General features: G+C 39.3%; 1 protein-coding gene across 1 annotated transcript in view; it reads left to right on the top strand.

Moving 5' to 3' along the window:
* Nucleotides 1–27824, top strand: part of hppy (MAP4K3-like protein hppy) — a 385487-nt gene that overhangs the window by 46898 nt on the left and 310765 nt on the right. Inside the window, exons 4-6 of the mRNA XM_067151579.2 lie at nucleotides 13266–13369; nucleotides 13466–13594; nucleotides 18018–18199. Coding sequence (XP_067007680.1) covers nucleotides 13266–13369; nucleotides 13466–13594; nucleotides 18018–18199 — 415 coding nt within the window. The remainder of the gene's footprint in view (nucleotides 1–13265; nucleotides 13370–13465; nucleotides 13595–18017; nucleotides 18200–27824) is intronic.

The raw sequence follows: 27824 nt of genomic DNA, 5'->3' as shown, positions 1-27824 counted from the left end.
GAAGAAAAACTTATCCAATATGCTGTACTTTCCCTGTAGTGCCAGGAGGAAACTGGAGAATTTCTATACTGTTGCATAGAGGAATATCTTCAGGACAGCTTTTATTGCTTCAAGTAGTCCAGGAATCTAACAGTAGCAAACACTTGTCTTCCACGAATGTGAAGAAGGCTTCTTGAAACTAATTCTTAAATACTATTTTTCCCATTTTCTCTCATTTTATGGCTGTTAAGAGTTGTATTTTTGGCATGAAACATTTCTTTGAAAACTCTTGGATGGAAAGTTCTAGTTGTCTCCTGTAGTCTGTAGTACAATGAATAATTTTGGGAAAAGAGTCCTGGCCATACTGACTGAATGCATAATTGTGTATGAACGGGTGAGTGCATTAACTATTTCTCACCAACAAATGATAATCCTTATTGCTTTCAATTTGCGCATGAAACCACTGATTTATTTTGTATAATGAAGAAGGGGTGTAGCTTAAAAATTGCTCTGCAGCTGCTTCCACAAATTTCTTTGACACTTTATTTTTTTCCTCTTCTCCTTGTAGATATGCATGGATTACAAATTTAGTAATTTTTCTACTTTTGATTCTATAACTATTCTTGAAGCTGCTCAACCAGCTAGTAGATGCACTGAAATTACTTTGCCCCATTGAAATCTCTCTTGAATGTTCCAAGGGACACAGTTGCAGGTCTTCATCGCAAACATTCTGCTTCGACCTTCTTGCTTCTGCAAGGCAAGAAAATAATTTTTTATACAGTACATAAATTTCCTGTGTTCAATTGGACTTACTGACGTATACTCTAATTGGTTCTTCCATATGTACAGTTGTCGTAGTGACGTCTCCACATAACAATTTTTTCGAACAGCGATTAATGAAAGCCGCTTCTAACCCCTCTTATTTAACCATAAATTTACAGCTTTTCTCTTGTCTGTAAGATCTACAGTGTGTTACACTTTCTACTGTGGACTTGAAGCATAGCTTGAACTGGTTGATTTGTCTGGTGACTGTGGTCTCGCTTCACTGGATTGACAGGAATCAGACTCGGGGCTCAAATTCGGATCTGTGACACCTCTCATACTTAGCAATAGTGTGCTGCCTTTTCTTTCGGATAATGCAGATGATGTGTTTCTTTCCAGACATGACCCTGAGACAATGCTGGCACCTATGTATGATTTTTAATTGGTTCAATCGCATGTTGACCCATCTCCTTTTCTTCCAAAGTTATTTCATGGGAAGAAGAGAAACCTTTTTCACAGAAAGTATGTAATGCGTACTCTAGAACATTAGCCAGATTCATGACTGCTCTCTGAAAGGAACATGTGCTGACTGCCTGGCACAGAAAGCTCAAGGTAACCCGCTCTCTTCACTGGGTCAACAGGGCTGTCCACGTCCAGCTGTATGCTAATGCGTGCGATCTTATTAGACATTTCCTGGGTTCTCCCTAGGACCTTTTCACTGACCGCCCGGTAATCATAACCGAGATATCTGCTAGTTACATAATATTTCAAGTTGTTTTATGTCGCAATGACACAGATAGGTTTTGTAGCGACGGTGGAATAGGAAAGTGCTAGGAGTGTGAAGAAAGTAGCCGTGGCCTTAATTAAGGTGTGAAAATGGGGAAACCACGGAAACACTCTTCAGTGCTGCCGACAGTGGGGTTCGAACCCACTATTTCCCGAATGCAAGCTCACAGCTGCGCGCTCCTAACTCGCTCGGTTTACATAATATTAATACATATTTCAGTTATTGAAAACCTACAATCTGTTTTCTAGTCAGTGACCGGGTCAGGGATGGAATGAATTGAGGCCCATCTTGCGGTGAGGATAGGATTTGTACCAGCTGCTGAAGCCTGTCGCACTCCTCTGGGGCAGTGATTAATGACTGACAGATGAAATGAAATGATAGAGGAGAGTGTTGCTGGAATGAAAGATGACAGGCAAAAACGGAGTATCCGGAGAAAAGCCTGTCCCGCCTCCGCTTTGTCCAGCACAAATCTTACATGGAGTGACCGGGATTTGAACCATGGAACCCAACGGTGAGAGGCTGCCGCCTGAGCTATGGAGGCTACCCATATTTCAGTCAGTATATGTTCCAAATTAAAATGTTAACACTGTAAAATTGTTTATTTAAATGAAAAATCTTCATTTTGTCAGCAGAATTGTGCGAATTACATCGGGGTTCAGCTTATCATGTAGTGTCATGCGCAAGTGGTGTTTGGATTAGCGCGGTTTCGCATGTGAGCACTATTCCGCGGGATGTAACAAACTCGTCTGGCTCTCCACAGCAAGAGTCATTATTAACGAGCAGTAGAACACTAGAAGTTCAAATTACTCTGTTACGTCTTCATGATAACAATAAAATAGTTCATTTTTGCAGTTAATGTTTACCTGTCTAATATTATAGTTAATGGCCTAAGGGGAATAAGTTGAAATTTTATCATATTTATTTGTTCTTTTATTTGTTACATAGTATTCCCCACCCGGCTACTCATTCCTGCCACCCAGCTAATGAAAATTTCCAGGGAGAACACTGATTTATGTGTTAATTTTAGGACCTTGCAGCTGGAAATGGCAGGTAAATTTTTGTACATTGCTTTCTTATGCTCCCCTCATCCTCTCTGCAAAATCTAATGATGTCCCTTCTTAAATATTCGCTACTTGATTTTAGAGAAAACAGTCTACGTACATACAGACGGGAAGGTATCAAGTCAACTAGCCTTCTGTATGACCATTAATAAAGCGCAGGGACAAACTCTTGAAAAAGTGGGTAGTCTACTTACCCGAACTAGTATTCAGCCATGGTCAATTGTATGTTGCACTATCTCGGGCAGGATCGTTTGAAAATATTAAGATCCTGATATGGCCGAATGGTCGAAGCACAGAGACTATTGTATGGAAAGAAATGTTATAAACACTTATTACCGGTATTAAATGTTCATAAAACCATTGAAAAGGGCAGGCAAAACAATATGACTGCGACAGGCATTTCAAGACGAGTGATATGACCTATATATAAGGAATGCTGCGGAGCAGCATGGGTCCACTAGTATTTGTATTTAATGAACTAACAAGTACAATTGCATTACATTCCTTCAATGTAGTCACCTGCAAAGTCTATTATCCTTTTGCCAAATGTTGGGAAGCCATTGGGGATCATTGGCAACGCGTTCTCTGTTAATGACAGCGACGGAGCACCCTATTGTGCGGAGTGCTGATGCCTCGGAAGGGTTCCTTCGACTTTGGAAAGTCACAAGGACTCGTGTCTGATGAGTACAGAGGGTGTTCCAAGACCTCCCATTGCCATCGTTGATATAAGAACGTGACTTTGTTTGCGAAATGATTGCGTGCATTGTTGTGCAATGCAAGAGGGTGATCGTCTTGCAATAAACTTGGACGTTAGTGCTGCATAACCGGACACAGGTGTAGCTCCAGAAATCGGCAATAGTAGTCACCGTTGACGGTTTGGCCCTCAGGCACAGCATGCGTAAGAATAACACTCTTGTATTCATGTGCCACAATCAGCATAAGCCTCACCCGACTGGGTTCCAGTCAAAATTTTTGCGGACGTGGCAAACCCGAGTGACACCTTTAATTCGATTAACTCTTTAATTCAGGCTCGAGCCCACGTCTCATCAATGGCGACAATACGCTGCATAAATGCGTCTTCTTCGTTGCGGTATCTGTCCAGGTGGATGCCAACCAGTGCATACTGAAATCAACCCGTATGGATAATTCCCGGACAGTCCATCAATAGAAGCGAGACCTTTCACGATGTCAATCTGATCTTGAGGAATGGCTGGCCGACCCGTGTGGTGCAAATCCACAGTCTCGTTCCGACCCGCACGAAACGCCTTGACCCATCATGCAGCCATCCTACATGGTGGTAATGCATTCTTGCCACAGGCTTCATGTATTCCTCGATAACATTCTGATGCATTGTTGACACAGGCAACCTCGATTTTAATCCATGAATGCTGATCACCTTTTGAAAACGTGCTTTAGAGCGGTGAAATCGACACTATACTTCAGTGTCACACAGCAACAACACTCCCAATTGGATGCCTATCGCATGCACGCTACACATTGACACCAGTATCCACATCCTATTTGCGCATGCCCAATCTTCTGCGAGTGCTTGGACAACATTGCCACGACTTTATTTACAGCCTTCATATTAATACAACACTCCCAGTACTGTTTCCACTTAATGGAAGCAGTCGGGGGGGGGGGGGGGGGTTCATGTGCATTTTCAGTTTTATATCTTCAAATTACTGAAATTGTCCTTTCAGGGTGAATTTCAGTTTGGGGAATATAAAAAATATGCCTTGGCTAGGTCAGGTGATGAGGGTGGATAGGGAAGCTCTGTTGTCTTCATGTTCATAAAAAAAAAAAAAAATCACATATTAACAGCAATTCTTGAGCTAGCACATTACCATGATGGATACTCCTGGAGTTGTTCCTCCACAAGACTTGTTTGACATTTTCTCTCAGACTTCTTGAGATTGAAATTTAGTAATACCATTGGTTCACTCTCTGTCCCTCAGATCAAAATTCATGGTACACAACACCGTTGATATTTAAAAATAACAACATTTTCATGTTCGGCATGAACTGATGCTTCCTTTGGACTCGTTGAAATGTTTTACACCACTGTGTAATCATTTTGCACAGTTTGAACCAGAGCAAATGTTGATGTGCTGCTCATAATATTCATATATCTCGACAGTCATAGCACGTACTCTACACACACACAAACTAACAGCTGCTGAGCTTTAACTGTTCTAGAAATGCATGACAAGTGATAGGTTACTTAAAAAAGATACCACTATACAGCACCACCTACCAGAAACCGCTAGAACTTTGTAATTTTTGCATTTTGTATTTTCAAGTTCAGTTGTATTTTGAACAGATCTCTAAAATAAATTGTCTGTTGACTGTTGATAGTGTGGCTACTAAGAAAGGATGTATTAACTTGTGCATGTTGAAACCTCTCCTGAAATTTTGCCACTGGTGAGATAAACACATTAGAAGGCCATATATAAAACATGAGCTGCTGATACAAACTGCAAGGGTGTTAAAACATACCAGAAAAAGTTCCCTTGAGTCTGTAAAGTGCGCAATATGAGCGAACACTTGCATAGCCATCCTGGCATGGCATGTTTGCAGTTGATAATGTAACCAGCATGATTAGTTTAAATAGGGAGGCAGTCGTCAAGCAGTGTAATACAGTGTGGTAGTGATGGGATATTAGACTCATTTTACTGATAATACCAGTATAAATGGTCCGTTATTGGACATGATAAAAACTCATTCCTGGACATTATAAATTTTCCAGTTAACTCATTCCTGGTTGCTAAGCACACTGGGACGAAACGCTGGCAACCAGGAATGAGTTAGCTGGAAAATTTATAATGCCCATTAACGGACCATTTATATTGGTATTATAAATTTACTAATGTGGGACAAATATTTCAGGTTCCCTATGGGAATCAACATCGATATCATTTTACTGAATCGATTCATTTGATTCTGTTCACGTTACTGAATCGATACAGTGAGCTGATTCGCGGCTCATTAGTCATTGATCCTATTGCATCTGTGTAGTGTGTATGATAAGACAGCAGCAACAACATTCAGTGCTACCTGCTGCCATCTGGTCTTCATTCTATGAACTGCTTTCCTATGCGTCATCTAGCTTTGATGTTTTTTTTGCTTTACGTCGCACCGTCACAGATAGGTCTTATGGCGACGATGGGACAGGGAAGGGCTGGGAGTGGGAAGGAAGCGGCCATGGCCTTAATTAAGGTACAGCCCTAGCATTTGCCTGGTGTGAAAATGGGAAACCACGGAAAACCATCTTCAGGGCTGCCGACAGTGGGGTTCGAACCTACTATCTCTCGAATACTGGATACTGGCTGCACTTAAGCGACTGCAGCTATCGAGCTCGGTAGCTTTGATGTTAAAAAGCTTTCCCCCGGCAGTGACAACTCCATTAAATAAGTATATAGAGAGTTAGATGAAAAATATTTTTACACTCCATCATCAATGATCTGCATTTACAGCTGTTGTACAGGTGGGAGATTCCCTATCAATTATTTGCCTAGGCTATTCTTAAACTATTTCAAAGAACTTGGAAATTTAATTATATTCTTGGTAAGAACATAATACAAAATAAATAAGTTAAAATTTGAAATGCAGGCAAAAATAGATATTTGTGCAATACTATACACACATATTACAGCACAAAACTTTAGTTAATAATAATAATAATAATAATAATAATAATAATAATAATAATAATAATAATAATAGTACCGGGAGGTACACCTCTACGCCGCACATTTAAATGTTGTGCCAATTAAAACTCCTCTACAGGAGACTGAACTTGAAACTAGACCTATTTAAACGTTTCCTCTGAAGATGTCACTACCATAATTTTGTGATTATGAAGTTGCCAGTACTGTGTGAATTTTAACTTGTTTTGTTTTCCGTTCATCAAGAAATTTGGATATTCTCTCAGAGAGGTCACTGCAAAAAATTATGATCATGCACCCTGGTGCGAAGTGAAGGAACTTTTTTGAAGAAATTTTGTATTCATAAGTTTTTCCTTTACTAAATTTTGTTCATTAATTTTTGGATTGGCAATATTTATCCTTTCTTTCCGCCTGTTTTGAATTTAACCAATCAAGAATTTCTGTAATTATTTTCCAACCAATCACGTATTTCTTCTTCAATTTTGGGTGTAAATATTGTATCCTCCAATAAAATTCTGTGGGTGTGTCTTGATTATTCATGAAAGGTCTCGAACTTTCCCCGAGGGTTTATAAACTGCGGATTTTCATGGCTCTTGGCCACTTGATCAACATCTAACTAAGTGTGTGTATGTGAAGCAGGAGGCGGGAGGTGCCTCTTCCTTCAGGCAGCAGGTTTTCAGCAAGGTAATGGCCGTTTAACATCTTTATTTCTTGCTAGCTCAGCAGTTTAACCCGTGGGAAAGGTCCGAAACTTTTACCATGTAACCTACTTTTCTAAAAATGTAATTTTATGCCGGCTTATGTAAAAACTTCATAAAATCTGTAACCGTAATTCGGGGATAGAGAGTGATGCACCCTCTCGAGTTCCCCTTCATTTTGGTTTGAGGTGACTGTGGTTTGGCAACTGATTTTTTCTCTTCCTTAATGTTTTAAATTTTTTCTTATACGGGTCACCTCCATAGTTTGGGAATAGCCCCTGTTTCATCGGCCTAGTGTATTTTAGGTTTTAAGAATGCCTGTTTAGGAGTGCAAATTCATGCCTCCATTCTATTTGGTGTTTCAGGCCATTTACTTATCCATTATTCGTGTTCCATGAAGGCCCAGTAGGTTGGGTACGAGATACCCCTGTTTCAATTGTAAGTTTGGCCATGGAAGGCCAAAAGGTATACTGTTGGAATTGCCTTGAGTAGGCTTGTGAACTGAGAGCACGTTAGCTCTTTTTCAAGTGTTGTAATAGTGCCTCTGAGAGGCCTGAAATTGTCATTGTTGGAGCTAGTGCTCCAGGTATTGGGGATTTTCTGCCCTTGCATTAAAATTTGTGCTTTGGTAAAATTGAGGTGAGAGCTCAAAATTGTAAAACTAGGGGCGTGTAGCCCAAGAGTGTAAAAATCACTAAAATTGGGATTTTTTTGTCTTGTTTCTAGTTTGTCATTGTCCCTGATATATTATTGTGTTCACTTAGTGAAAGATTGTTAAGTTTGAAATTCTTAAAAAAAACCTTGGTATAACCTTGGTTAAAGTTTCAAATTCCATTCTTGACTTTGTAGTTAGACCCGTTCACCCCAGCACCTTCTTTCACCTCTGCATCCACGGGTAACCCCATAATAATAATAATAATAATAATAATAATAATTGTACCAGGAGGTACACCTCTATGCCGCGCATTCAAAAAGAGCGCCTAAATGAACTTCTCTATTGGTAAAACAGTGAAACTGGAACTACACCAACTTAGAAATTTAATCAGAAGATGTCACCACTAAAATATTATGTAATTTTGTTATTTTGCAGTTTCCTAACCTGAGTGAATTTCTACTTGTTTTGTTTGACATTCATCAAGAAGTTTGGACATTCTTCCACAGATGACACCACTAAAAACTATGATCATGCACCCTGGTGCTAAGTGAAAGAACTTATAATTCAAAGAAGTTTTGTGTTAAGTTTTTTTTACTGACTGATGTTCATTTATTTTTGGCTTGGCAATATTTCCTTTTTATTTCTGCCAGATTTGAATCTAGCCAATCCCTAATTTCTGTAATTAATTTTCCACCTATCACCGGCTTCTTCTTCGATTCTGAATGTAACTTTAAAAGTGACCAATAAAAATGAGAGGGTGTGGCTGGTTTCGTCTTGAATGATCTCGTACCTTCCCTGAGGGTTTATAAACTGCGGCTTTTCACGTCTCTTGGCCAATCGATTGTCATCTTATTGAGTGTGTGTGTCAAAGCAGGAAGCGGGCGGCCTCTTTCACCAGTCAGCAGTACATCCACATAACATCTTTCTTTCCTGCTTACTCCAATAACTCATATAAATCATATAAATCAGATATGCAGAACATGTCAATGCCATAAAACACAACCGTTTTTCCGCGGTCGGCCTACATATAAAAGAATTTAAGCACAACTTTACTGAAATAAATCAAGATCTTGAGGTATTAGTTATTCTAAACAAAGGTTCTTTCCTAGACGTCACTGAAAACCTCTATATTCATTTAGACCAATATTTCAATCCCAACCTAAACTTAAATGATATCTCAGAGAAACCAAAGATCCTATTCGACTTTCTCATTGAATTTTTCAAAAACATGAATATCCCGAAAAACAGATCTGTCTTTCAGATTATGCATAATACTTTGTCACGCCACACACTTTCACCACCTCACCCTCCATACTTCCCCTCCTTCCACTCCTCCTCCCCTACCGCTCCTTCCTTCTCCCCTCCTAATCCAACAATGGCCGCTCCCCAGACCTAAACTATCCAACAAGCTCTGTTCCTCTTCATCTCGCACCATAGCTTTACCGCCTCATGTCCCGCAATAAACATCATAGAAACCTGCCCCCACCCTACACGTAACGCTGCAACAATACACCACAAATACTAGCACAGTCAACCTCCAAACTCTCAGATAACGTATTCCTTAATACCAATTTTATATTCTTGTCGAGCTGAATACCGGACCTGTGAAGATTACAAGATTATTTTGTGCATCTACAGAACGGTGGTGTTAATGAAGCTATGTAATATAGAGAGAGACTTTCAAAGGTGGTTAAATGAAGAAGCTATATCATGTTCAAGATCATGCTTTCACACCTCTGCACAGTATTTAAAATACAATTTACCATTGGTCTTTTATAGCCATTGTTGAGAGTGAAGGAGATTTTCCTGTTGTGTATGTTTATCAGGAACTCAAGGGAGACTTCATTAGTTAGTCGGAACATAGAAAAAATGATGAACTCTTCTCAGAAGAACTCTTAAGGTTTCACCTTACTTTTTCCTGCCTGCTGGCTCTTCAGAAGTGTGCGCGCGTGCGTTTTGTATTCAGGAATCATTCAAGCCAAATATTTTCGCACTGCAAGATATGTGGTTAAGCTTATTTTTAATATGTATAACTTTTGCTTTCTCAATGATGCATTTGTTTCTACATTCGTCCCTGTTTTTATCTCCTCGTAAGATGTGTATTGTTTAATGTAAAACCTTGTGTAAAGAATTGGGTTAAATGAAGAAGTTATATCATGTTCAAGATCATGCTTTCACGTCTCTGCACAATATTTAAAATGAAATTTACCGTTGGTCTTTATAGCTATTGTTGATAGTGAATGAGAATTTCCTTTTGTGTATGTTTATCAGGAACTCAAGGGAGACTTCTTTAGTTAGTCGGAACATAGAAAAAATGAACTCTTCTCAGAAGAACGCTTAAGGTTTCATCTTACTTTTTCCTGCCTGCTGGCTCTTCAGAAGTGTGTGCGCGTGCGTTTTGTATTCAGGAATCATTCAAGGCAAACATTTTCGCACTGCAAGATGTGTGGTTAAGCTTATTTTTAATATGTGTAACTTTTGCTTTCTCAATGATGCATTTGTTTCTACATTCGTCCCTGTTTTTATCTCCTCGTAAGATGTGCATTGTTTAATGTAACACCTTGTGTAAAGAATTGGGTTAAATGAAGAAGTTATATCATGTTCAAGATCATGCTTTCACGTCTCTGCACAATATTTAAAATGAAATTTACCGTTGGTCTTTATAGCTGTTGTTGATAGTGAAGGAGAATTTCCTGTTGTGTATGTTTATCAGGAACTCAAAGGAGACTTCATTAGTTAGTCGGAACATAAAAAATGATGAACTCTTCTCAGAAGAACTCTTAAGGTTTCACTTTACTTTTTCCTGCCTGCTGGCTCTTCAGAAATGTGTGTGCGTGTGTTTTGTATTCAGGAATCATTCAAGACGAATATTTTCGCACTGCAAGATGTGTGGTTAAGGTTATTTTTAATATGTACAACTCTTGCTTTCTCAACGATTCATTTGTTTCTATATTCGTCCCTGTTTTTATCTCCATGTAAGATATGTATTGTTTAATGTAACGCCTTGTGTAATATAAATGCCTACATGCTGGCCTATTTCCCACATTTTGGCTGATGATGACGCCAAACAGCGTCGAAACTAGTTCCAAGTGCAAATATATGTTATAAATAAACTAACATTTTTGTATTGAAAAGGTGGACCCTTTTAAGTTTTCCTATCTTCCTTTCTCAGTTCAATACGGACAAAAATGAAATTCTTAGATTTAAACTCAAATTTTATACACTACCTTATGGTTTTCCACAGTTCTTAGAAAGTCACAACCCTATTTTACCTTGGTGTATACAGAATTAGATGTAAAAACACCTGTATCCACAATAAGTAGCCTACATATTAAAAATCAACCAAGTAAGTTGCTTTACATCGCACCGACACAGATAGGTCTTACGGCGACGATGAGATAGGAAAGGGCTAGAAATGGAAAGGAAGTGGCCGTGGCCTTAATTAAGGTACATCACCAGCGTTTGCCTGGTGTGAAAATGGGAAATCACAGAAAGCCATGTTAACGGCTGACGACGGTAGGATTCAAATCCACCATTCCCCGAATGCAAGCTCATTGCTGCGCGACCCTAAATGCACGGCGAACTAGCTCGGTTGTCTTTGAAAATGTATTTTTCTATCAGCGGAGGATTTTTAAATCATATTTTGTATAGGCTATCAGAGATGTACAGTAGCTCACTAGTTTTCTGATTAAACATCTTTTTATTTAAGCCATTGCATCACTCGGCTCACTTACTCGCTGTCCACGTACACCGGTGATCTCGTGATTTAATTATTGAAGTATTGTGCAATAATGCAATACAAACTGAGATAATACCAAGGGGTTTTTCTCAATATAAAACAATTTTGAGTGTTCATGAGCATGACTCATAGTCATAGGGTAGGCCAGATAATAATGTTATTGGCTTTGCGTCCCACTAACTACTTTTACAGTTTTCGGAGATACCAGAATTTAGTCCCGTAGGAGTTCTCTTATGTGTCAGTTAATCTACCGACATGAGGCTGACGTATTTGAACACTTTCAAATACCACCAGACTGAGCCAGGATCAAACCTGCCAAGTTGGGGTCAGAAGGCCAGGCCTCAATCGTCTTGAGCTACTCAGCCAGTTGGGCAGGCTAGATAGCCGAGTTCAGTTAATTGTCGAATGTCAACTAGTTATAAAAAATACTGATTGATTAAACTAATACAGTAAATATAATAACCTAATAGCCTACCTACTTAATGGCTAGGTAGTTTGGAATTACATTTTGACTACCTTTTTAACATTGCAAATAAATCAGTCTATTATTTAGTGGGTATTATTTTCAAATGAGCTGCGCGCAAGAGTCCGTTATATCGAACGATTCTTTGAGTATGCTATGACTCTGTATGTCTCACTGCAGCAGAAGTTCAGCTCCCTGCCAATGTTCAGTGTTACATGTTACAAATTTCATATTTGGTCCGTATTGAAATGTGCATCAGTTTAAGATATTACCAAAATTTATTAGGATCAACCTATTCAGTACAATTGAATTTCCAAAGTTAGGACTTACATCCTATTAAACTAAAATTTGAAGGGACATGTTTCGCCCTTTAAAAGGGCATCATCAGCCTTTTTACACTCATACTCAAAGATAAAAATCAGGATCCTGATTGTCAATAATTAAAAAAATGAGAATATAAGATTGGAATGAGTATTATACAATGTGAGAAATTGTTATGAGTTCTTAAATAATAATTTACAATTGAAACTTCATTTAAAATGTTTGAAAAGAAAAGTTTGAAGTTGGTATGATATTACACTAGTAATTTTAAAATAATTTTATAAAATAGACAAACTAGGCCTTAACCACATAATAACAAGGTCTATGGCTAAAGTTGCCGTATCAAAGTTCGAGTGAAATTCGGCTGGAAGCAACTTGATTTACATGTTGAAGAGGAGGTTAATGGACCTTAGTAGCCACTTAAGATGATGCTGAAACTTTCTTGTTGAAAACTTGTAATATTAAACTGTAGGATGGCACTAGGTAGATTATAAAGTTGGATCCACTAATGCAATAATCACGTTATTTACGAAGTGGGTTTGCGGTCTCCGTAATTTTGTTGAAGGAGTGATAAAGAGTTCATAATTGAATACAACTGGATTTGTTTATGAGAGAGCCAATCTTTACATGAAGATGAGGAAATTGTCTTCATTCTTTTGTGTTTTCAGGCTTGACCTCGTTTATTTTTTCTGGTGCTCTTTGTCTCATACTAAACTGTCATTTTAATTGTCCTGTTAGGTGTTCCTTTTCGTGTTCCTATCTTTTTATATGTGATTAATGGTATCATTATTGAGTCAAGAATGATTTTGCTAATCTGTGTATATAAGTTGACCGTTTTGGTTCTTGGTTCCTTATGGTTACTTATAGTTCATTTTCGATGTATTTATATAAGGTGATTGCTGTTAGATCTGGAAATTGATTGTTGATTTTATTGGGGTATTTAAATAGCTTTCTGAAAGTTGACTTATGATTATTGTTCTATTTTCTTGGGATTTATCAGGAGTATGGTAAATTTGAAACACACTATTTTTAGGGATAGCTGTTTTCCTTTTGGTGGGAGAGGAATGGTAAATATGGAAGCTGAAGCCCTGTCTTTCGTTCCATATAAGTGATAATTCTTGTTGTTTCTCAGTCACAGGTCCATTAACTGAACTGCAGATAGCATATATGTGTAGGGAGACTTTGCAAGGGCTGGCATATCTACACAGCATGGGCAAAATGCACCGTGATATTAAGGTAAGAACATAATGATGAGAATTTGTTTGCTTTGTGAAAAATTATTTTAAACAGAGTTTTTCATTAAATACTGATACTTTATTGTCTATTTACAAGGGCGCCAATATCTTGCTGACTGAAAATGGTGATGTTAAGTTGGCAGATTTTGGAGTGTCGGCACAAATAACTGCTACTATTAACAAGAGAAAATCTTTCATTGGTACACCTTATTGGATGGCTCCAGAGGTAAGTCTGTTTCTTTATATTCCATCATTTAAAAAAAAGGTGTGGAAAATGTCAGCATTTTTTCCTTTACTGGGATAAGTATGGTAAAAATGTTGGGTTTCTGAGCCCAACGGCCTATTCTACCTGTAGTTTCATCACAGATTATGTTGATGTTCTTCCCCACTAGAGCCTCTGCTGTTCTTTTCTGGTGGTCAGATGCTACTTCTAGAAAGGAAGAAAGACCTCAAATTATAACAAAATAATTTAAAATAACTAGATCAATTGGGTACGGGTAAGATAGTTCGATATGGAAATCGCACTCAAATTCGGTATCCTTCAATATTGCGCGTGGTTTCGATGTCGTAATACCTGAACCGTACCCGATCAATGAAATCGAAACTTGCGTGGTAAGTATACTTCATGTAGAGTTCTCATACATGGCAACTCTTCATTTGAAAACTCTGTAATCCAGGTTTTGCTTTCCAGAGGTATATTTGCTTTTGCAACTGTGCGTTTCGAGAAGTTATCTCTGAAAATTTTTCGTTGTTTACAACTATCTGTGTAAGCACAGAAGATTGCTTTTTTTGAGACGTATTAGCAGCAGGGGTTGAATTTTCGTTATCGCTTCGTTTACCCATGTGTTTTTCAGATTTAACATGTTTCACAATGCTATCTTTTTTTTTTCCACCCAACTCCGCAATTACAATACTTGCAAAACACTGTCGCTGAATCTGTGGCACATAAACCATCCTTTGCAAATTGCTGAGCCCTTTTGTGCGCAGTTTTTGTTGTGAACAACAGGTAAACAACGCTGCATCTATCTCGTTATTTCCATGACACTCTATGTACATTTTGATAATAATCGATACAGATCTTATTCCCCTTGCTATTCCCATTGTAAATATCGATTAAAGTCAGCAAGCAACAATTGATCTGCTACTTTTCTTCATCGATCGGAACAGTCGAAAGATTTATGCATCATATTTTGAGCATTTCTGACGATTTTGCCGAAATATGTTTTCGCCAGTAAAATAGCACATTTTCGCAGCATTCGCACCATAATCGCATATTCATACTAATTTCGCATTTTGGGTCATAATTTGCATTTTGTCGCACTTCCATTTATGCGTAAAAATGATTTTATTCCACATTAGAATTACCGTAGGTTTGGATTCAGTACAAGATTCAAAAATTCGCATTTATCGCAAATGCGATTTTTTTCAGGTCCCTAGTCATAGGGCAGGCTAGAGTCGAGTTTAATTAATTGTTAAATGTCAACTAAGTTATAATACTAAGATTCATTAAACTAATAAATATTATAATCTAATAGCTTACCTACTTACTAGTTAGTTTAGAATTATGTTTTGACTACCTTTTTAACACTGCAAATAAATCCATCTATTATTTAAACCTCCCTGTAAGAAGAGGACAGTGAATGCAATTGGGGAATTATTTTCAAATGAGCTGAGCTGGAGAGTCCATTATAGCATATGATTCTTTCTGTATACCATGGCTCTGTATGTATTGCTTCAGAGGAAGTTCTGCTCCCTGCCAATGCCCAGTGTACCGATAATGAACCATGTGTGTGTTGTGTCTCACTGATCCGTGACTGCATACGATTCTTTCGGTGTGCCATGACTCGCTGTATGTCTCACTGCAGCGGAAGCTCGGCTCTCCGCCAGTGTCCAGTGTGCTGATAAGGAGCCGTGTGTATCTTGTGTCTCACTGAGCCGTGCTTGCTCATGATTCTTTCAGTGTGCCATGATTCACTGTCTCGATGCAGTGGAAGCTCGGCAAATATTGCGCTATACCCTAGTCGACGCTATCCATCATCAGCAGTATGGGATTGCCACTTATGCCAAATCCAGTTTTACAGGAGTTCCAGTTGTTGAGTCAAATGTCAAGGATCTCATTTTCTCTATAGTAATACACATTAAAAACCTAACAGTTGTTAACGTGTATAAGCCTCCTAGCATACGCTGGTCTCCTAACATTTTGCCAACATTCAGCCGTCCCTGCATTTACACTGAAGATTTTAACAGCCATCATACTAACTGGCGATATGACACAGTTGGTGATGATGGTGAGGCATTAACTCAGTGGGCTGAAATATCCGAACGGCACCTAGTTTTTGATGCAAAAGACAAGAGCACTTTCCATTCTGCTCGCTGGAGAAGAGACTACAACCCCAACCTAAGATTTGTGTCCAAGGATTGCTTTGATTAACCTCTCAGTATTACACGTACAATATTGTTGAGTTTCCCAAACAGCCAGCATCGACAAGTCCTGTTGGAAGCAGGTATGAAGAATACCCCTGGTGACCTCAGTTGCTTTACCCACGTGGAATTTTAATCGTGCAAATTGGGATAAATTCTGTAAAGATCTTGATCAGAAGCTGTCTGATATAAATCTAAAGCCAACTGCCATTAACTATGATTTCGTCAGCTCAGTCATTTCAGCTGCCAAATCGAACATTCTGAGAGGTTTCAGAAAATATTATGTGCCCGGTTGGAATCCAGAAAGTGAGGCAGTCATGAAGTAGGTTCACAGCTTCTACAGTTATTAGACAGGATAGGAGAGAAAAGTGGGAAGGAACAGTGAAAGACATGGACTTCGCATAATCGAGCTGAAAAGCTTGGAGAGTCTTAAATCGACTAACTAGAAAACATTATTCTAAAAAGCAGTGCGCTAACTTGAGCCCAGATGCCACTGCAAATAGAATGGTTGAAGGCACCCAAACTAAGAGAGATAAATGCCATGCAAAAACTGTGAAATGTAAGCTAACCAAGCTCAAGCATGGAACACAGAAGAATGAGGAACTGTCTAGCCCATTCTGTATTCAGGAATTTGAAGCTGCTATCAAAATGCTGAAAACCGGTAAGGCTGCTGGCCCGGATAATATCTACAACGAATTCCTTCGAAATATGCACCCATATAGCATAAAGTGGATCACTTGTCTTTTAACTTACATCCTTCAGACTAATAACCTGCCAAAGCAGTTCAAACAGTCAAAGGTGATCACCCTTCTTAAACCTGGAAAGTTGGAGCAGAGTGCTGAAAACTACCGTCAAATAGCACTTCTTAGTTGCATTTATAAACTCTTGGAACGAGTCCTCCTCACTAGGATAGCACCACTCATTGAAGCTGTAATCCCTCCAGAACAAGCTGGTTTCTGAATAAATCGTAGCTGTACTGATCAAGTTTTGGCTCTTACCACTCACATCAAGGCAAGCTTCCAAAAGAAGTCTTTATTGACCTGACAAGTGTATATGATATAGTGTTGGCTATGGAATGCATGATTCAAAGCAGTGTATCGATTCATTCAAATGTCCGAGTGAATCACTTCACAGAAACAGCGAGCTCACGGCACACAATTCAGCTTACTCCCAGCGGACAATGCTGAGTGGTGCACTCGTGGCTCATTAGCAGGACACTGGACTTGGCGGGGAGCCATTCAACCACGGACCAGCTGTGACCACCTGTAGGCCGAAGCTCGCTCTGCATTCGCCGATGAAGTAATAGAATTGAAAAGTACTAAATATAGCTAGAATAAAAAAATAAAAGACCAGTGTTCTTTTTAAACAGTTTGGTTTAAACCAGCTAACTCTGCTACTAAATATAATTTTTGTAAAATGTAAATTCTCACTTTTTTTTTTTGGTCTGGTCTGGAACGTAGGAAGTCTTTTTCTTAAACTGATCATTTAATTTAGGCGGGCCTAGAGTAAAATGGAGCGTCGAAATTGACAAATAGACAGCCAGATGGCGTCAAACTGAAATGTCTGCACACGGTAGCTGAGGCCATGTGATTATTATTTAATTTAGGTAGTATAAATTGATGTCAATTCAGATTTGGCCATCTCACCCAGAGATGTATTCAGTGTTAGAAAAGCATTCTGGCCCTTCATGAAAGATCAGTTCTTGCAGACCTAATGTGGTGATGGTAGTTCCATACTCCGGAGTGGATTCAAAACTAAAATTTAAAAATCTTGTGATAAAACATTTTTGTCTTCAGTTGTCCTTGATAGAAACCTGTTATCTTTTGTAAAACTCAGATTTAGATTAAGATTCAGATTAAAAGAAAGAAGGGCAGATAAATGAGTAAATCCTTGCAAACTTCGGTGCAAGGGTATAGTTATGTATAACACATTTTTTCAGTCATTCAAACAATCGTTAACCTGTAACATCTAATATAAATGCTGAAGGCAGTACCTCAGAACCTACTACTTCGTAGGCTATCATTAAAGAAAGCACATTGGCCTATTCTTATGGTTAATAAAAAAATTAAGAAATGTGGAAGTTTTTATATTAATCTGGTTTTGTTCATAGCAATTCTGCAATAATGTCCCTTTTTTATTTACATTGTTTTTCAACTTCTAAGCTTAGAAGGTTATAGATTTTGTTATAGTGCTTTCTAACACTCCACAAAATATGCTTTACTTTCCAGGTTGCTGCTGTTGAGAGGAAAGGAGGATATAACCAACTGTGTGATATATGGGCCATTGGTGTGACAGCTATAGAGTTAGCAGAGTTGCAGCCTCCAATGTTTGATCTCCATCCAATGAGAGCATTATTCCTCATGTCTAAAAGTGGTTTTAAACCTCCAACGTTAAAAGACAGAGACAAATGGTATGTAGACAGACTGAGATAATAAAAAAAGGCATAAATTTGTTCTGTATTGTATCTATACACTCATGAGCAGTTGAACCACTTTGTCTCTGAAGTTTAGGCCTTTCAAGGGACTCTGTATCAACAGTGTACCATGGGTACGTGGGTTTGAAAGAAACTACCGCTACCAGGGTCGTCTGTTACGGTGTATGATGCATTGATTACAAGGAGTCACAGTCGACTAGCTTGGATTATAAGAGTGGATTTACGGACCACAGAACAACATATCACTCGTCAATTCCATGATGGGCAACAACAACATATGGCCACCATACCATCCCAAACCATCTCCTCACTATAGGGCTCGGAAGCAAATGACCTATGAGGGTACCTCTGCTCTACAACCGTCACAAGGCACAACTGACATGGGCAAACTAACATCGCCAGTGGATGCTTTTAGCATGGAAAAGGTTCACCTGGACAGATGAATCAAGGTAACCAGTTGGTACACGCCAATGGCTGGGAATGAGTGCGTAGTTAACTACACGAGGCAGTTGATCCCTCTTGCCATCAGAGTGTAGTTCAGGCTAGTAGTGGTGGCATACTCGTATGGGGACTATTTACATGGGATGAATGGGATCCCTGGTACATCTGACAATGTCCCTTACTCACAGACATTGCAGAAATGTGCTGGCAGATCACATTCACCCATGTGTTCGCCTCCAGCATCCTGCAGGAGACCTGTACCGGAGCAAGATAATGCTCCAGTTCATCGCTCATGAATTGTGGCTGGCTGGTTCGGTACAAAAAGCACGGCATGGATGTGAATATGCTTGTTTGTCTTCCGAGGTGCCCTGATCTCGATCCCATTGAACACATCTGCGATGCTGTCGAGAGGGATGTGTGTGCCCTGGACCCTGCTCTGACCAATCTTCGAGGCTGTGCTGCAATCGTGAATCAGTATAGTTTCTCAACACTTCCGGTGTTTTGTGGAGTCCATGCCATGCCATATCAATGCAGTCATCAAGGTGAAACGAGGTACTACACAGTACTAGTTAGGAATCTCATGAATGTACTTATGGCTTGTTGCGGGTAATAGCTCCAGTTTATTAAGAATGTTTAAACATATTTCAATGAAGTGAAACACTTGTTCAATAAAAACAGCCTAATTCGTTCATACGCCGAATAGAGATATGCCTTGTGGGCTTGTAGGCTGTGGTCCAGGAGCTTACTCTGGTCCTGACGTTTCACCAAAAAGTGCGTTCAGCATTTTCAAGGGTTCTGAATTACTTCAATGGCTATGAAGCTCTCGGTGAAATGGAGTGATGTCTCAATTCTACCTCAATATATAGTACAAATTGTGATTTGGCAAGGTGGGGGTGTTGCAGATTGGCTGTTCTTTGGTCAGTGATAGTGCCGGTTACGATGTGCTACTCGCCCATTGGTCTGCCATGGTGGGGGTGAGGGGTCGCTAATTGGCTGTTCTTCGGCCTATGATTGAAGCGATATGGAGTCTGGTATTGGTCGATATGCCTTGGCGGAGACAAGAAGCAACTGATCACCTGTGCCACGGCTTCTGTGTCCTCCAGGATTTAAAGTTTTCAGTACTGGAAACCTTGCCTTGTTGACCTGTTCAGATTCCTCTTTACAGTTGCAACTGTTGGTTTGCTTCAGGATTTCAATGGCTTCTCTTTGTAGCCTGGTGTGATAAGACACAGTAATTGACAGTACTTTGGTGTTGCTGTACTGTATGTTCTGGCCTGCTAGCAATGAATGTTCAGCGACTGATGACCTTTCTACTTTCCCCATCCGCTGTACCAGTTGTGCTTCTTCAGCCGGGTGGCAATGCTGAGTTTCATAGTTCCTATGTACACCTGGCTGCAGCTGCATGGGATCTTAGATACCTTGGTCTTTAGCAGATTTTACCAAGTACTGGATCGTGTTTCATTAATAATTTTATTTTTGAAGCACACTTTGCACCTTCTTGAAGGGAACTTGACTTTATTTGATGGTGGAAACTTGAAGAGAATATGCTCTTTTCTCTTCCCATCTAATCTAAATGGTGGATCGTTGGACGATGCCCGTTTTGGAGGCAAAATCGTGGGATGTTGACTTGGAGCTGATGAAGTAGATGGAACTGAGATGTCGGAGAGAGGTGACTGTACTTGTATGTCGGGTTCACTTTTTTCCTGGAGCAAGTTCCTGACTACTGTCTGCATGAAATTCAGAAATGTTTTTGATTTTTGAGGATTTGAGTTCTGGAAGAGCCGAAATGTGTTAAAAAGTGAGCAGTACAGTAAATAAATAAAAACCTTTTTTGGCCACTTTATAGTTTTCCTCATGAAAGGATAGAGCGCCAAGTACTGGTCTGCAGTATCACCACCATGCATGTGTTGATTATAGTTGGTCACAAACTCTGGTTTCATTTGTATTTTTCCATATTTCTTTGTTTCGACCATTTCTGCCGAATGGATGGTAGTTACCATAGTAATAACCTTTTTGTCCTCCAAGAAACAAGCAATACATCCTCGTCCCTCCTGAAAGTCATTTCCCCCCGTTTGAGAATTGCCTGGTGTTCCTTTAGATCTTTTGGTACACCCCTATTTGACTGTATTGTTCCACATACAGCAGTGTTTTGTTCCCGTAATTGTTTTGCGAGTCCAACGCTACTGTAATAATTGTCCATATAGACTGTATACCCCTGGCCAAGATAATTTTCAAGCAGCTGAAAAACTGTGCTTTGTAAATTCGCACCACTTGCATCATATATCATGAGTTTACAGATGTACCCCGTGTTAGACTCGCAAACCATCCTCACTAAAATGCCATATTTTGTTATTTTACCGGGGTTGTATATGCGGAATCTTAGGCGCCCTCTCCAGGCTAGCATTCCTTTGTCCAGAGCAATTTTCTGTTTAGGGGTATAAAGCTCTGTAAATCTGTCCAAAAGTTTCTGTAAAATGGGTCTGATTTTATACAATCTATCAGTGCTGTGCTCGTATTTGCTGCTGTCACTAAAGTGGAGAAATGGGAGGATACTTTCAAAGTGATTTCGTGACATTGTCTTTGAGAAAATAGGAGTGTAGAAAATTGGATCTTCTGTCCAGTACATTCTGAGACATGGTTTACTAATGATGCTGGTAATGAGCATCAAACCCAGGAACTGTCTCATTTCTGAAACAGTCACTGGACTCCATGTTTGAGCAAGAGAGTGTTTAGAGAAGGGGCGCGGCGCAGCACTGATTACATGACTCGCATACAGATTTGTTTGCTCGCATAGGTATTCGAGAAATTCAGTTGTGAGAAATAGATTTACAAATGACATCTCATTAGTGTTTTCTGTTTCAATATTTATACCTGGTTTAGCAGTAAATGGGATCGCAGGGGGGCGATATAAAGGCGAACATTCAGGTACCGGTACTGTGTTTTCTGTCACGTGTCCAGGAGAATCGTCTTCACTGTCATCAGTGTCACTTTCAATTTCACTTAGTTCAGGAATCAGTTCATCACCTGAGTCTTCATTGAAAAGGATGTTGGCAATTTCGTCAACACTTACATTGTCTCTACACGCCATGGTTGCACTTCAGAACGCGTATACACACGCTTGTGCAATCACAAACCAACTACGCAGTTGGGCCAGCGCTAGGCTACCTTCAGAAGCAAAACAAAAAAAGTGCATTGGGAGGGAAAATCGCCGTGGCCATGTGGTTTCTGGTGAGTAGAAACTATCATAAGGCTATTACCTTCATCTCTCTTGCACATATTTGTGACCAAAATAGATCCCAGCTGCATAGGAACGGCTCCAATTCAAGATTGCGCTTATCCGGGCTAACTCGGATATGGTCCACAGCATGGTCACGCGCTATAGGCAATAACTTAGATACGGGCGTGAATGTGTTAACATTATGTTGAGGTGGTTTAACTGTTTAAGTGCTGTGCTTGACAAATTCTTCTTTCACAGTCAGCTACTGTCTTTATCACTCTATAGTTTTATCATGGGTGGTGGTTGGGCGGCTTCTTTAAATAGCAGTCTGTATGGGTCACCTTTTTGTACACTGTGTCTCCCAAGTTTAAATAGTCTATCTTAATATTCAGAACATTGGAAAAAGAAAATATATATATTTGAGGACATGTTCGGCTTGCCTGGTGCAGGTCTTGCTATTTGACGTCCATGGAGTGACCTACACATCTATTTGTGAGATGATGATGATGATGACGATGATGATGATCTAGGGAGAGGTTGAAATTCAATGTTGGCACATTGGCTTCTGTCAAAGAAAACCAACAGGTCTCCTCAAGGCGTAATGTCTCCATCCGATGGACGAATTACTATCAACAGAGTCGTGTACCCTCGCTCCATAGAAACATTGCTGAGAGGTTTGCAATTGAATACAGGTTTTTGCAAGCATTCTAGTAATTATAAATTTTATACTACCACTTCTTCTACCCTACCAGCCAACGTTCTGATGGTGAAATATTTTTTCCACTAACGGAGCTTGATCCTGCTAAACACAGTGTCAGACCATAAAGACTTGATGCCTTAATGATCCTGACCACCAAGTGGGCAGTGAATTTTGAGGTTATGTTCCTGTTCTCTCACACAATACCGACAGGGAATAGACTATATTTATTTATTTGTTTTGTTTTGTTTTGTTTCGTTTCGTTTCGGCGGGGAAAAAATGTCATTGGCCGCAGATACTAGCTTGAAGAGCATTGGATATTTCTAAGGTGGTGCTACATAAGCATTGGAGTTGGTACAGAGAGGGGTGTTAGTTTATTGAATTTATATTCTTTTGAAAATCTGGTTTTATTGTTCATTTGAAATAAATTCATATCACCTTTTACACAAGTTGAGTTGATGCGTTGTAGCAGGCTGGAACCTTCGGACTCTGGGATGATTACTGGGCTCGGTCTGGACAGGGACCACGCCCATCCTTGATGTGAAGTTCTCGACGTTCTCGAATTTCTAGGTGCATCAAATTATTATAATTAATGAACCACCTTTCCAATACATAAAATCCTTATATTTAGGATGAAACCATTTAATCACAAATTGGACATGTTTCACTCAACTTTGTGAGCATCATCAGCAATAGTTAACATAAATCATTGGTGGGTCAGGGCCCTGATCCTGGTGTATATCACAAAAGAATGTCTAATATACATTGATAAAAATATATAAATTTAACAATTTAAAAATATAAAAATAATCAATAAGATTATTTATGTCTATTAAAACAAAAATTTAATATAATCGAGCGTAGATATGTTGGACAACGATTTTTAAGAACATCTAATTACCATATACTATTTTTAACATTTAAGCCATCCATTCCGTTTTACATTTTAAACAATCTGAATGATTTAAAAAAAAAATGTTTTAATAGACATAAATAATCTTATTGATTATTTTTATATTTTTAAATTGTTAAATTTATATATTTTTATCAATGTATATTAGACATTCTTTTGTGATATACACCAGGATCAGGGCCCTGACCCACCAATGATTTATGTTAACTATTGCTGATGATGCTCACAAAGTTGAGTGAAACATGTCCAATTTGTGATTAAATGGTTTCATCCTAAATATAAGGATTTTATGTATTGGAAAGGTGGTTCATTAATTATAATAATTTGATACTCTGAACTCCAATACAGTTGAAAAATGAGATTTATAACTTGTAAAATTTCTAGGTGCAGACGTTGCGGGGTTTGGTCTCGCACGAGAATACTGAGAGGTGAGGAGTGACGAGCACACAAGTTCCCCGTATGGTATGCAACTCGTATCACTGTCCAGTAAATCAATTTTTGCTTTAAATACTGCATTCATTCGTTATAAGTGTGATACGTCACATGTTGATGAAATTGACACTTGAATCTTTGACTCAAACACCTCGTTAAATCACCAAGGTTCATAAAATTGACACTTGAAAAGAAGACAATTGAACTGAGTAACTGATCACACTTTGCATGTCACCCAAATTGATACTTGGGAAAATTATGTACAAATTACCGTCCATGGTAGATTTGCTCAAGAATTTGATAGTTTGCAGCTGTTATTATGGCCTCAACATTGGCGGTGCAAAAATAATGTTATCTTAACTCCAAATAGACTTTACAGATGGATCGGAACATTACCATATATGGTCATGCTCGCTGTGTGAAGCCGGCCTGAACCGGCCACATCATTGCTGTGTACGTCAGCGGAGTTCAGCGGGCTTGCCTATCCTTCACCTCGCGTGAAGTGTAACTCTTATACTTCGAACTTGCTTTCTCATAGCATTGTTAACGGTACAATATGTATTTATTTATTATATATATATATATTATACATGTCAGTGTCTAGGTCTTGTTCTTGTTCCGGCTTTGACTTCCTGCCAGTATCTTCTGAGCCCAGCGACGAGTGCCTGTTTATGCTCTTCAGACAAATGTCCTTTCCGTCTTCTGGAAGTTGATGCTATTTGGAAACCTTGGTAGTTGTTCACCAATCTTCTGAATGCGTTCCTGTCATGAATTTCTTGGTCTGAAATACCAATCTGCCTCAGATCTTTTTTGCATTCCTGGAACCATCTTGGCCTTGTTGTCTTAGATTGAATAAAATTCCATATTCTTTTCGTTAGTCGATCATCTGTCATCCTCAAGAGATGACCATAAAATAGTAGCCATCTCTTCTTAATTGACGCTGTGAGAGGTTCTGTCTTGCTGTACAAATCCTCATTTGGTCTCATTCGCCACTGTCCATCAACCCACCTATTACCTAGGATTTTTCTTAGTATCCTGCGCTCTCTTTTTTCCAGCAGGTCAGCTTGACCTTTACTACTTAAGGTCAAAGTTTCATACGCATATAATCCCTCAGGTTTTACAACTGTGTTATAATGTTGGAACTTGGTCCCTATACTCATAGACTTTTTGTTATAGATATTCTTTGTCATTTGGTATGCCTGGTCTCACTGCTGGATGACTTCACCAAGATACCTGAAATTCTTGACACGACCGATTTTTCCAAGATTAGTGATCATCCATTCAGGTCCATCACAGATGTTTGTCATATATTTTGTCTTCGGAATAGAAATCTGGAGTCCTACTTTTTCGGCAACTTCTGACAGCCTATTGATCTTGTTGACTGCTGAATCTATGTTGTTAGCAAAAATGGCCAGATCATCTGCAAAGGCCAGGCAGTCAACGTACACCCCTTTATGCTTAGGACCAAGTCTGAACTGATCTTCCTTTGTTTCCTCTTGGACTAAAAACTTTCTCCTCTCTCAAATTTTTCCAAAACACAGTTGAAGAGGAGTGGGGATAGTCCATCTACCTGTCTGACACCCGTTACGATTGTAAACGGTTTTGAGATCTCACCCATAAATTTTACTTTCGACACTGTGTTGGTTAGAGTTTGTTTGATCAAATTTCTTGACGTATCGTCCACTCCAAACTCTTCCAAAATATTCATTAATGACTCGCAGTCAGTGGAGTCATATGCTTTCTGAAAGTCAACAAACACAACCACGTAGTTGTGTCCTCCTGTCTTCTTGTACCTGATGATGCTCTTCAGGTTAAATATCTGTTCTGGGCACGAACGGCTTTTTCTGAAGCCAGCCTGATATTCCCCAATCTGTTGTTCAAGGTGAGCTTCTATTCTGTTCTGAACTGCTTTGGTGAAAATCTTATAGAGAACAGATACTAATGAGACGCCCCTATAGTTGTTGACATTCTTTTTATCACCTTTCTTGTACAAAGGGTGGATTAGTGCTGACAGCCATTCAGTTGGCATCATCCCAGTTCTCCAGATATCTTCAAAAAGCTTGACTACTAGTACATCTAGAGTTTCATCATTTGCCAGCTTCAGTAGTTCTGCCACTATTGAATCTTCACCAGCTGCCTTATTATTCTTTAAGCTGTTTATAATCTGTTTGATCTCATCTTTAGAAGGAGGGGTTGAGTTGGGTAGTTTGTGGATCGGGTCGGACACAGAGAATCTTTCTTTTGGTTCATCACAATTAAGAAGGTTTTCAAAGTACCGAGATAAGATCATACAGTTTTCTTTGTTGGTCATGTCCAGCTTTCCATTTTCTTCTCTAAAACAAAGGCTGGGGGCTTGGTACCCTCTCAGATTAGTCTTGAATGTTTGATAGAAGTCTTTGGATTTGTTTTTCCAGAAATCCTGATCGATTTGTTCTAACCGTTATTTCTCATATAGTCGCTTGGTCCTTCGGAAAGTTCTGGCTGCTTCTTTTTGAGCTTCACGGAACACATCAAAATCTTCAGATTTTCGGATCGAGTTCCACTTTTTCCAGGCATTTGTTCTTTGGGTCAGCACTTCATCACAGACCTCATTCCACCACCTATGCTTTCTCTTCTTAGCTGTCAGGATTGCAGTATTAGCTGCTTGTTGGATCTTGGAGGCGATGTTCGTCCATTCATGAGATTCAAATGTCAGTTGCTGGTGGTATTGTTCTAAGATATTTTGATTGATTTTTAACTTTCCAAGGTTGTATTTATAAATTCTGTTTCCTAGTTTCAGGGCCTTATTGAGAGGAATGAAATTAATTTTGATCTTGGAGAGGTAATGATCTGAATCAAACTGGGCACCTGTCTGCACTTTAACGTTCATTATTTCCTTAATCGCCCTCCTGGATATTGCTACATGATCAATCTGTTTCTCTCCACACACACATTGCCTGGTGATCGCCAAGATTTTTGTTTGCTTGGCTTGTGTTTGTAGAATGTTGACATTATCTGAAGATTGAAGGTACGACACAGATTGACAAGTCTTATACCATTTCTATTAGTCATTTTGTGAGCAGGATAGTTTCCAATTGTTGATCTGAATTGTGGTTCTATTCCCAGCTGAGCGTTAAAGTCACCTAATAAGATCTTGATGTTCTTAGATGGTATTTTCTGCAACTGTTCTTCAAGGAGGTCCCAAAACCGTTCGACTTTCTTAGGATTACGTCTGTTGTCCTCATTGATTGGTGCATGCACACTGATCATTGTGTATCGTTTGTTACCGCAGCTGAGAGTTAGAATGGAAAGTCTCTCAGAGGGGCTGAAGAAGTCCACGATTGAACTGACAACCTTCTTATGACCAACAAAAGCTGTACCAAGTAAAGGCATGTTTTTACCAATTTTCATAGCCTTTTGCCTTTATAAATCCTATACCCCTCAATGTCCATTATGTCTTCATCTAGGTATCTTGTTTCTTGGACGGCTAAGATGGTTAAGTTGTGTTTGTCCATCATCATCGTCAATTCTTTGTGTTTTCCCCCTTTCAGTAGTGAATTGACATTCAGCGTCCCAAAGTAGTATTTCTGTTCCGTCTTGAATTTTGTACGTGTAGTAATGTTCTCAAAGCATCTTGGTTCAGGCTCCCCAGAATCCACAGGCCTGATTGCGCTCTTAGGAGCGGTAGATTCCCTCAACGAGGTACTACCTGGGGTAGTGTCCTTTTTGTGACGACATTCCATGATGCTTGGTTGTTCAAACTAGTATGTGTCGGAAAACTCCTTCTAGGTAGTAGAACCAAGGTTGTAAGCCCTGGAGCTCATCAATAGGCCGCTCCTCTGGAGTCAGACGCCTTTCGCAGCCGCTTCACTGAAGAACAGACACTGCTAAATGAAGATAGTTCATCCGCTTCATCCGCCGT

The sequence above is a fragment of the Anabrus simplex genome, chromosome 7, assembly GCF_040414725.1.
Source record: "Anabrus simplex isolate iqAnaSimp1 chromosome 7, ASM4041472v1, whole genome shotgun sequence".
NCBI lineage: Eukaryota > Metazoa > Arthropoda > Insecta > Orthoptera > Tettigoniidae > Anabrus > Anabrus simplex.
Note: the sequence above shows the minus strand (reverse complement) of the source record. Positions and strands in the feature narration are given on the sequence as shown.